The following is a 12,134-nucleotide window of genomic DNA, read 5'->3' as shown; positions in this document are numbered from 1 at the left end:
ATAGTTTATTTTTGTTACAGTACAGTGTGCGCATGCGCTACTCATCACCATGTGTGATAAGCTTCCCTGCATAACATAATGTTAGCTTTCGGTGAGGCAATTTGTAACACCAGTCAAAGGGTCTCGCTGCGTAGAAGAGAGCTTCTTAACTAGTCAGAGTAGTTGGATGGGCCTGGGGTTCTGTGGAACTAGATTCACCATATATTTTATGGACAGAATGAGTCTGTGAACAGCAGGTCTCTGTGAAAGGAGTTAGTTGCTTCACAAAGAAGTTAGAGGTGTGCAACTTGTCGCCTGTCACGTCTATTCATGCAACAGCTCACCACTATCGCTTCTCGTTCCTTTTTCCCAGAACCTCACAAGCTGTCGGAAAATGAACAAAACAACTGTTGTTCTGTGGATGCATTTTAAAAATGGATAGTTGAAAACTAAGTTCACTCGCAAAACCCACTACATTTGCTGTAACTACTTCATAATAACTCAAATTCTGTTTGTTGCTTGTTAAATGCATTTAATTTGATGCTGCAGCAGAGGGAAAAGTTTAGGTTTCATTATTAAACATCTGGTATTTAAAGCATTTTTTGTTAGCCACTATGTTGTTTTGAAAGGTGCATTTAAGTGACCTCCAGTAACCCCATTAGCTCATAGCAGCCTCTGCAGCGCTAGACAGGCAGTTAACTCCAGAGTGGACAGAGGATGCAGAGTAATGGACCAAACTGAATTCATGAGTAAGACATGGGTGATGTGTGTTGCTGATAACAAACCAACAATTGTTGATTTTCTTACACTTTTAAATGACAATCCATCATACATGGAGAAAATAGTACAACTGTGAAGAGTCACCTCTTATGTGCAGACTGAAAAGCCAGTCCTTAAAGGTCTGATTATATATTTCAGATGTTTGAGGAAGGCTTAATGGGTGATGTAGCTCTGTCAAGCTTTCAGGCATTTAGGACCATCCATAACAGTATAGTGAACACTTTTTAGGACCCAAGCAACCTAAAAAATAATAAAAATAAAAAAAGCCTGTCGTCTTATTTGTTGTATAAGGCCTCAGTGTTGTCTGGGCTGTCCAGTCCATTGTCAAGTTGCACCCCTAACGTAGGTGCTCACCATGCCCATTGGCAATCTCTGACTGCACCAGAAATCCACCAAAACCCGTTGCTGAGCTACTCTTCATTTACAATCAACAATGTGACACATTCTCAAGCTGAAACAGATGAAAGGAGTGTAGACAGTGAAAAAATGTTTATATTCACGGGACTAGAAAGTGATTGACAACATAACACAACTACAACAACAAAATGTAAAATAGGTTAATGTAGCAACATTTAGCCAGTATTAGGTCATTCCAGCTGAACTGGGGTCAGTTAAAGTAACCTCCAATAACCCCATTAACTTGTTGTAACCTCTGCAGCCCAGACACAGACGACTCCTCAGTTTACTGGAAGGAAGCAGAGTAATGCACCTAACTGAGTAACACAAGGGTGATATGTGTTGCTGATAACAAGCCAACACTTCTCAAATCTGTGCAGACTTAGAGAAGACTTGTGTTTAATGTACAGACTGAAAAATGAGTCCCTATTATTTATCTTACTTTGTTTAAGGTTTATGTTAAGATGACAGTTAGGTAGAGTTTTGGGTATGGTAATACTGTGACCTTACATGTAGAGTTATATGATTGTAAGGGTAGGGGCTAAAATTAGTATGTGTTTGTAAGGATCACAATGCAAACACAAACACATATTTATTATGTACACGTGTTATTTTGTTTGTGTATTTTTGTTACAGTACAGTGTGTGCGTGCGTTAGTCGTCACCACGTGTGATAAGCTTCCCTGCATAACATGATGTTGACATAATGTTAGCTTTCGGTGAGGTAATGTGTAACACCAGTCAGAAGGAACTAGAAGGAACTAGATTCACCATATATTTTATGCACAGAATGAGTCTGTGAACAGCAGGTCTCTGTGAAAGGAGTTAGTTGCTTCACAAAGGAAGTTAGAGGTGTGCAGCCTGTCGCCCGTCACGTCTATTCATGCAACAGCTCACCACTATCTCTTCTCGTTCCTTTTTCCCTGCAAAATCTCACAAGCTGTCAGAAAATGAACGAAACGACTGCTGGATGCATTTTAAAAATGGATAGTTGAAAACTAAGTTCACTTACAAAACCCACTACATTTGCTGTAACTACTTCATAATAACTCAGCTTGTGTTTTGCTTGTTAAATACTTTTAATTTGATGATGCAGCAGAGGGAAAAGTTTAGGTTTTATTATTTAATATCTGGTGTTTAAAGCATTTTGTGACAGACACTGTGTTGTTTTGAAAGGTGCATTTAAGTGCATTTAAGGTGCATAAAATCCTATATTTTTTATTAATATGGGATTTTAAATTTAGGTTAATGTAACAACATTTAGCCAGGTCATTAGAGCTGAACTGGGGTTAGTTAAAGTTAGCCTGTGGTAACCTCTGCAGCCCAGACACAGACGGTTCCTCAGTGTACTGGAAGGAAGCAGAGTAATGCACCTGACTGAGTAACACAAGGGTGATATGTGTTGCTGATAACAAGTAGTGGAGACTGGCCAAGCCAAGATCCTGAAGATTTGGTGGGACGTCCAGATACAGACTGACAAGCTGGTGACGGCTAATCAACCGGACATTGTAGTGGTGGACAAACTGCAGAATAGGGGTTATAGCAACATCAAGAAGAAAGAAAATGAAGCTCAAGAAATAGAAAGCATTGAAAGAGGAACTAAAAGATGTAGAAGGTCAGGGCAACAATGGTCTCAATGGTGACAGGAACACTTGGGGCAGTTACGCAAAAAATGTGTCACAAAAACATCTTGTGGGTTGAAGGATATTTACTCAGAGAGTCAGGTGTCTTGAAATGCACATTTAAAGAGTGAACATGTTGTTTTGATGACATCCTGAGAATTTTTGTGTGTCTGAAGTGGTAAGATATCAGAATGGCAAAGGGGTCAACATGTTCCAGTGTCCCAGTGATAATATCGTATGTTTTTGTTAACCTACGTCAATAGGGACTCTAACTATGTGTGTGGTTTAAGATGTGCTTTAGTTTGTTGCAATAAACTGAATTTCACAACTCTCCAGGTCAGTTACTTTCTTCAACAGTGACTGTAGCAAATTAGTTCCGCCTCGTTGCCAAGACTTTTATGGTCTTGTATATAACACTTTTCTACCTATTGGTACTCAAATCGCTTTACAGTCACGTGACACATCTACTCATTTTTTTTCATACAAGCGCACTCACATTCACAAACCATTTGGGAGCAACTCTGGGTTCATTGTCTTGCTCAAGTACGCTTCGCCATGGGGGCCAATGCCACTAACCACTAACCCTCTGGTCCATGGACAACCATCTCTAAAAACTGAGCCACAGCTGTCCAAAGAAGAGAAGAAAAAACTTGTTAACAGAAATCAGTGGCCTGAGGGCTTTTCAAAAGGCCTTGACCTGAGGTTAAGGTTATTTCAGGGCAGCAATGACAGTGTGAGTGAGTGAGAGCATCTTTATTTTAGAATAGATTAGATATTTTTATTACACTACATCTGTATGTGTGATATGGGGCTACAAAAATAAATGTTTTTCTTCAGGAAACTACCTAATTCAAATCACAACCATGTGAAACCCCAGCTGACACACACAGTGTGTGGAATGTAAACACATCGTAATTTGTCAATATGCCCACCCTTCCATTATGGGTATAGTGCATGTGGAGAAGCTTTATCTTGATAAATATGGGATGTTATTAAGGTCACCGTGCTGGTGGGATTGGAGAGTGTCTTGATTAATAAAGCATTTTCCTACTAATAGGGTGACACGGTTTCGTATCACTCTGACGCAGATGCACGTGCAGCTGCAAATGCCTCTTTTCCTTTTCTTTGACGTCTGTACTAAGAGGGGGCAAGTGCAAACATGTTGAGACATATCTGGATGAACTAGAAAAACCTCCACAGATTAACCTGAGCCACGGGTTCTTGCAGATCAAAAACCTACAAGAAACTGTGCCCGTCAGTGCTACAAAAGCTCCTCTACATCTACATTGCCCCTTACATTAGACTGAACTCTGGAGGTTCATGTTTTGTCTTTCTGTGAGTGAACACTCACGAGGAGGTGGCCTTTAGGGTGTAGGAGGTTTGTTTTGGCATCTTTCAGTCACGAAAATTAGTGACTAAGTTTTGAAGGTTTCCATGATGTTAGTTTGTTTTCCAGCTGGGCAACTTTTCAAAAGACCATTAGAACACAGTTGTGAATATATATTAAAAGAATGACTTCATTTTGTTTAAAGATTTTGCCAGATGCACATTTGCAGTCATCACAGTCACCACACAGTTTTAGGTAGGTTTAAAGCTATTTGTTTTACATAAACCAAGGCTTTAACAGAAATATTGTGCCATCTAGTGGTAAATGTGGTCCAGTTCAGATGTTCTATAACAGCAGTATTTAAGTTTATGCTTTAGTCAAACAATCTGACAGATCTGTCTATCACAGTGATAAAACCACCAAACTCTTCTTTTTAATTGCTGACAAACATCCACTGTGGTTCAGTCATTTAAATGTGTTTTCATCCCAGTAAAGACACTAGATTCAAGACCTAAAAGCATTCATTCACCGAGAACACCTGTTTTGCCAGTCATATGAGGTTGTTCCCTTTATCTTTTATTTGTGGCAGCTGAAAACCCTGCAGCTAAGCAACGACATGAACTTGCTGTTCTGTGTAGGTACTGGGGCAGGAAGTGAGTTAATGTTTTTCAGTGGTGTCAAATATCTCCTTAGTGAAGAGCTGTAAACACAGCTGGATCTCAGGTTTGACTCTGCTGACATGCCCCCACATACAATAGCTACATATGGAAATCCCTATTGTTTCTTTACATCTTGGCTGCTTAGTCATATGGTCACAAAGCCAGTGAGGAAAAACACACTGAAAGAGAGATCATCACACTATTGATTGAACACTATTGATTTGATTTGGATACTACTGAAACCGTGCGGGATGACTCTAACAATGATGAGTCATGGTACGCTAAAGGATCCTCACAGTTACACAATATTTTTCCACCTGAAATACTCCAAGCGTAACCGGTTCCTCCTGCAAGAATGGCACAGCCATGATTGGGTGGATTTCCTGAAATGAAGCCATTAAAACCTTTTAATCTTCCAGTCTTGCTTACATTGAATAAACGTGTACGCGGGTATATTTAACTTAAGGGATATGGTGCTGTGACAACCATTTCAACACTTACTCCGAAGAACCAACATAAGATCATGCCAAATCATCAACATGGCTTAACCATCCTTGAAGGAAGAAGGGGGGCCTTGTTTTCTACTTTATTTTGCAGCCCACATGCAAGTTCATAACATAAAGGTCGAGGATATTTAGTGTAGGATTTTTTAAAAACAGTTTTAACTGTGAGTACCAGATACAATGCAGTTTAGTCTCTTAGTGCACTTTGTGGTTAATTAGGGAGTGAACCAGTTGGATTGATTATCATGTCCTATTATCCGACACATTTCGTATTACAACGATCAGCCTCAACATTAAAACCACTGACCAGGAAAGCAAATAACATCTTCTGGGAAACCTTTGGACCTGGCATTCATGTGGATGTTACTTGTAGCACCCACCTAGACCAGACCAGACACCCCCACCCCATAGCAATAACACTCCTTGATGGCAGCAGCCATCCCCAGCAGGATGCAGCCTGACACAGACACACACACAAAAACAGTTTAGCAACAACTCAAAAAACATGAAGAACAGCACAAGGTGTTGACCTGGCCTCCAAATTCACTAGATCCCAAACTGATCAAGTATGATCCACAGAGGCCCCTCCCCTCAACCCATAGGACCCGAAGGCCTCCACTAACAACATTCTGTTACCAGACACCACAGGACACCCTCAGAAGGCCCATTTCCATTCTCTGATGAGTCACAACTGTTTTGGAGGCGCAAGGGAGACCTACACAATATTAGGAAGGTGGTCATAATGTTATGCTTGATCAGCGTATATACAAATTTTAATTCTGAAGTGATAAAGGGTGGAGGTGTTTTCTCAGGCGAGGGAAAAAATAAGAGGCAGCAGATAAATTAGGCTGAGGCTGAGGATTGCTTTAGTTTTAGTGTGACAGATGCTGGATTGCTGTGATGTGTGAGTGTGATAGTGGGTTAGCAGTTAAGTTAGTAGTTGACAGTAATGTGTTTAGTGTCATGGACCACGCCTCTTTTATTTGCATTTTTGATGTTGTTCCTCTTCTTGTTTCTCATTTCTTCCTGATCCACTGCGCTCATCTTGGGGTCATCAGCTCATCACTGGAGGTGTTGTATTGTTCTGTTGCCCACTTTCAGACCAAATAAGTGATCTTAGGGTTCAAAGATTGAAATGTTACTAATCATGTTTTTCCTTGTGTCTTGACTCAAATGCACCAACACCCACATGTCATTCGCCAGCAAACCATCCTTACCACTTTCCGAGCAGAGAGTTCACCAGTAGTTATGTACTGGTGACTAAACCAAACACATCTGAAACCCTCCTGCCCAGAATAATAATTTATGTCTGTGTTGGGGAACAAGCAGTAAGAAAACAGGTATGTCTTTGAGTGAAATAATAGGTTTTATTTACCCAACAAATCCAAATTCAATCAAACTTATGAAGCAGGCCTGTAAAGGCAACAGATGATTTGCTGTGGTGACCCCTGAAGAGAACAGCCGAAAGGAGAAGAAGGATACAAATAATAAAATTAGACTCAGTTCTTATCAGAATAAGAGTCTGGTAACGTGTCATTTGGAGTTGATCATGTGACATGTTTAAACCAATACAAAACAATGTTTTGCTGGGAAAACTTTTAGACCTGGCATTCATGTGGATGTTACTAGTTGGCAGCATTTACTGCTCTTGTAAAATCAATTGAATAATGTTGCTTATGTACCTTCTTTGCATAAATGCAGACTGTTGTCTATAATTATGTATAGAAATAGAAATATAGAAATTCGCCATTATAATCTTGATATATCTTATAAAATTCCACAGTAAGGCCATCACTACTGGGGTGTTATTGTCATTTAGCCTCACTGTCTGCCACAGAGAAGCAGCCACAAAGGTGTCACTCGATGACATCCACTAGGGACATCCTGGAGCTGCTCTGGTATATATGTCCACAACATAGTTAGTGGCGTGCACTTTAACGCTTATGCTGCCGTCATAAAAAAAATAAATAAATAAAAATAAGCAAGAAGAAGAAAGGCCAACTTAGGCTCTCCTATCAGTCAATGCTTAGGTTATGTGCTGTCTGGACACTGTAGCGTTACCTCACTCCAGAAGAGGGTAGTAATGCCACAGCCATTGGCCACAGCGAGAACGTCAGCTTCCGTAAAATCTCGAAGAAGAAGAAAGAGGAGGAGTATTTCCAGCGTGAGTCTCGCCGACCAAGCGCTCAATGAGTCTATAAGGGTAGCTAACAAGCTAACAATGATTTCTCTAAATGTCCTCTGTAGGTTACGACCTCGTATTTCCCCCTCTTCGTTCAGTAATATTCAGTTTACGGTCGCACGACATGTCACGCAGTGTTCCAGAGCTCTGAGTAGGAACCAGCAAACCTTATATGCTGTCAGAAGGTCGTCTCCCGTTGCGAACAAGGTATTGAACTCGCACCACGCATTGACACAAACACACAGAGAGATGGCTGCTGTAGTCAGCAAGGTAATACCTTACTCTACAAGGTTAAGCTACGCGAATCATGCCAAAACTAGTGAAAATAGCCCATGTAGCATTGGCCCGTCTGCAGGATAGATACTTAGGATTTTTTTGTTTAAACGATAAATGATAAATTAAACGACGATACTTGAAACTCTTGGTGACTTGAAAAAATAACTTAATGCTGATTTGAACGTATCACACTTTAGGAAACTTCTTTAACTGTCCGGAGACGCAGAGATCGAAGCTTGCTAGAAAAATGTGTCGCAACTGCTGAGCTATGCTGCTGTTAGCATTCTAATCCCATATTATTCAACAGTAAATGGTCTTGTATTAATATAACGTTCTACCTATTGGTACCATGCATAGAATGTAAATAAAGATGGACGCCATGACAGCTCCTCAAAAGTGAAAGCCAAAGCAAGTAGAGCTCCCCCTGGAGTCTGGCTGCAGTATAGGTCATAAGCTCCACCTCCTCCATGTTCGTGAATAGGACAGGGGCCAAACTAAAAGCTTCAAGTACACGTCAAATACATTTTTATTTTCACTCAGACTATATGGATATATCTCTCCCCTATAAAAACTTTATGTATGTAGATAGACTAGGCAGGGACTGATGTGCTGTGTACTAACTGAATTTCTTCCTGGACTTCACAATGGACTTTTGACCAAGACTATGTAAAAATCTATACAGATTTTATAATATGTTTTTCTTTTGTTTCTTTGAGGAGGTGCTGTCCCACCATCCATTCAGTCGTTGTCTCTCCACGGTGCCCCACTCAGAGGATGGGAACCTCATTTACTCTGGCAGCCTGGGAAATATTGTTAGAGGTCAGTCACTTTCAACTTTGTTACATTTTAATTTGCAAGCTGTTGTGCACGGCTTATCTTGTTGATAGGGGAAGACCATCACAAACTTGCTGGACGTAACAGAATACTTGCATTAATAACACATTCTCTCAATCATTATGCCTTCATCAGTCATGTTCTTTATTTGTAAGAATTTTGCTACATAGGGATGACAAATATTCAACAGCGGTTGGGGATAATTCTGGAAAGAGGAAGTTATTCAATCTAGCTACTGCAGACATGATTTTACTGAAGGAATCAGTGTTTCCCATGCCAGGGTCTAATTTACTTCCCCATGGTCTCATAAAGAGTCAGAAATATTTTTGCAAGTCTTAAACAATATTGTGCTTGTGTTTTCCTATTGCTCCTATTGCTTTATTAAGACAGTAGAATACACAAAAATGTTGTGTGTATGATTTATTTATATCTTGATATGTTTACATTAGAAGTAAGTACAACACCTCTAAAGAGAATGTCTTCACTGACACCCCGTTCTTAATATTACACTTACATAAATATTGCAATACTTTAATCGGTGGGCCATAATCTTGCTTACCATAGTGAAACCTCATTCTGCAGTAGTAATTTAGAGATAGCGACTCAGGTGGGCACCACCCACAGATGTTCCTAATAAAAAGCTAAACTCCTAAGCTACTTGGATGAAGTGTATTCCAGAATGTCCAGATGCCTTTGTTTCAGCTTGTTTTTTGGATATACCTTGACCTGGATGACTGAGAACCTTTAATCCTGACCTAAATCATGTCTGTAAGCAACAGACATAATGCAAGGGACATTTATTTAAGCAAAAGTCTAGCTGTAAGATAGCAACTGGGTTAGTTTACCAATCAGCTTCATTTGACAATCTCAGCCCCTAATCACATCATCAGAATAATCTTCTTATCTTCAAACGGCTGTGGGGCGGCTGTGGCTCAGTAGGTAGAGCGGGTTGTCCACGAACCAGAGGGTTAGCGGTTCGATCCCCGGAATGTGCCACATGCCGAAGTGTCCTTGAACAAGACACTGAACTCCCAGTTTCTCCCAGTGCGTGGCACTGGTGTGTGAATGTGTGTGAGCGAATGGGTGGATGTGTCTATGACTGTAAAGCGCTTTGAGTGCCAATAGGTAGAAAAGCGCTATATAAAAGCAAGGCCATTTACCATTTACCAAACCTCAAACTCAAAAAACAGATCATTTTAAAGCTTTGGATACAAACGGCTATGCGGTATTCCTTATTTACCACACACAATAAGCTTTAGAGGGGTAAAACCGGCTTCATTGCTTCTGAAGCATCCACATCTCTCAACTCTGAGAAAGATTATGGACTCGATGAGGATGTTGGAGTCCCTCTTTGGGAATACAGTCTGTAAAATGAATACATGTCTGTTAAGAGTTTTTCACATCCAGGCGATAGCATTTGCCATTTGCTGTAAATAGTTTTTCAAAGAGTGAGCAGAAAATAAGAAGTTGTTGTTTCTGATTGTACTTGTCAATACAAGCACATACAGAGTATTAAAACTCTTACTAGAGAGCAAATCTGACTTCAATAATACAAGCTTCAAAGCATCTGATGCAGACATGGAAGGTGCAGAATAAAGTTTTTTAAACTAATTTGCACAAGCTTTTTATGTTGAAATAGCATTTATTTATTTTAGTTTTTGCAAAGCTTTTCACTCTGCATTGTAGCCCTTGTGTGGTCTGTTATTGAATATAATGTACTATGATATAAACGCTCTTTGAATTGTCACAGAAGTTGTTTGAGGTCACTGGAGAAGGAGAGCAATCGGTGATTGGTGTGTGCTACAGACTTGTTTACAGTTTTATGAGGCCATAGTAACTTAAGACCATGTTCATTATATAACTGAAACTTCAAAGATGTATGTAATGATTAAAAAGAAATGAAATTATTACAACTGTGACATATTAACATATTCACCGACATACATCATGAAATGTTTCCAGACCTATTGAAGTATTTCTATCAGACCACAGCTGTAAGCAGCTAAATCATCATTTTTTGATATTCTTTGCAAGTGCATTGTGGAGGTTCATTCTGTGACCTTTGTTCTGTGTATTTTGTGTTTTGTCAGTGGTGAAGCTGTTCTCTTACACCACCAGCGGAGTCAGCCTCCTCCTCATGCCTCAAATCCTCCTGAAAACAGGACTAGGAGTCCAGGGCTTTGCCCTGCAGGCAGCTTTCTGTGGATTCATTGGCTTCTTCACCTTCCTCACCCCTGTCCTCCTCCATGTCCTCACCAAGGGCTATGTGGTTCGCCTCTACCACAACCCCGACAGCGACACATACACTGCCATCACTTACAACGTCGTCCTTGCTGAAAAAAAGAATGTGTTCCACCAGAGCCAGGTCAAGATCCCAGCTGTCAGCAAGATGTTCACCACCTTCTATGGCGACAAAACTGGGCTCCTCGTAAACCCGGACTTGTTCCCCATCCCACATGATTACAATCATCTGATGGGCTATGATAAGCCCTTTAGCTTCAGTACAGAGGAAATGGATCAACCAGAACAAGAGTTGAAAAAATGACTGTAAGTGAGCCGAGTATAATATTAGTGTACTGATCATACCCAGTCCAAAGTGTATAGAACATATCTGCTTCTACCAGGAGGAAAACATCTATGGACATCATGACAACCAAAATTTTTTTGTTTTTTTCGTCTGTATATTGATGGCTATTTAGTGTTAATAAATTGAAACCATTATGTTATTCTTTTTGGGTCATTGCTGTGTGCGTTCTCAAGTTGCAGAAAGGATACAAACAGGAAATAATTTCATACTACTGTCTCAATAGAGCTGGATAATGAGACTTTATTGTCCCTGAGAGAATTGGAGATCTTGTGGAAGATGACAACATCTAAAGTGTATTGTGTCCCTTCAGGTGTGGATCGATCACAGTCTGACTGTAAATGATGTGTCTCAGTTCGTCTACACATTATGCTGCTAAACACGGATTGCTGCTTCAAATGGTGGATATCTTTGTGAAAGCTGTGATGTAGCCAGACTCAATTCAGTCGTACATCCAATCAGAGCAGAGGATTATGTGATGTATGCTTCTCATCAAATGCCTTAATCCCTTATTTGTCATTTTATTTAATTTTTTTGACAAAAAGTCTAAAGTCAAATTGTTAACATTCAACACTGCAAATAACAAAACATGACAATGTGCAAAAACATATTTAAAGGGAACAGAAAAAATAAATTAGTAAAAAGCATTGCAGTGCAGTCCATGTTTTAAATGATAGTGACATCATATTGAAATAAATAAAATATTTAGTTGTAAAATATTTTTATATCCAGTCTAAAGGAAGGTCTGTTAAATGAACATCATGGTCTCATGAATGAAGGATTTTGCTAAACATGGAATCACATTACATTGTTCTGCAGGATCAGACTGAATGTTATGTTGTCTCTGGAGATGGAAGTTCGTAATGAAGGATACTTGATGTCACAGCAGACTTTTTGTCCAGCATTGCATTAGAACAATATACAGTACACTGTCATCAATACCAAAATGAAATGTAAGTAAATTTATGGAAGGATAAATGTTTTAATTTTGTA

The 12,134-nt window shown here is 39.7% G+C and overlaps 1 protein-coding gene across 1 annotated transcript; it reads left to right on the top strand.

Moving 5' to 3' along the window:
* Nucleotides 1-5,013: 5,013 nt before the first annotated feature.
* tmem70 (transmembrane protein 70) lies at nt 5,014-12,134 on the top strand (the record flags this gene model as incomplete). Its single annotated transcript, XM_084547169.1, has 5 exons — nt 5,014-5,038; nt 7,402-7,429; nt 7,513-7,654; nt 8,440-8,542; nt 10,648-12,134. The coding sequence occupies 5 exons, from the start codon at nt 5,014-5,016 to the stop codon at nt 11,100-11,102; spliced, it is 753 nt and encodes a 250-aa protein (XP_084403295.1). The 3' UTR covers nt 11,103-12,134.

Source organism: Chelon labrosus (assembly GCF_963514085.1).
Source record: "Chelon labrosus genome assembly, chromosome: 6".
Taxonomy (NCBI): Eukaryota; Metazoa; Chordata; class Actinopteri; order Mugiliformes; family Mugilidae; genus Chelon; species Chelon labrosus.
Note: the sequence above shows the minus strand (reverse complement) of the source record. Positions and strands in the feature narration are given on the sequence as shown.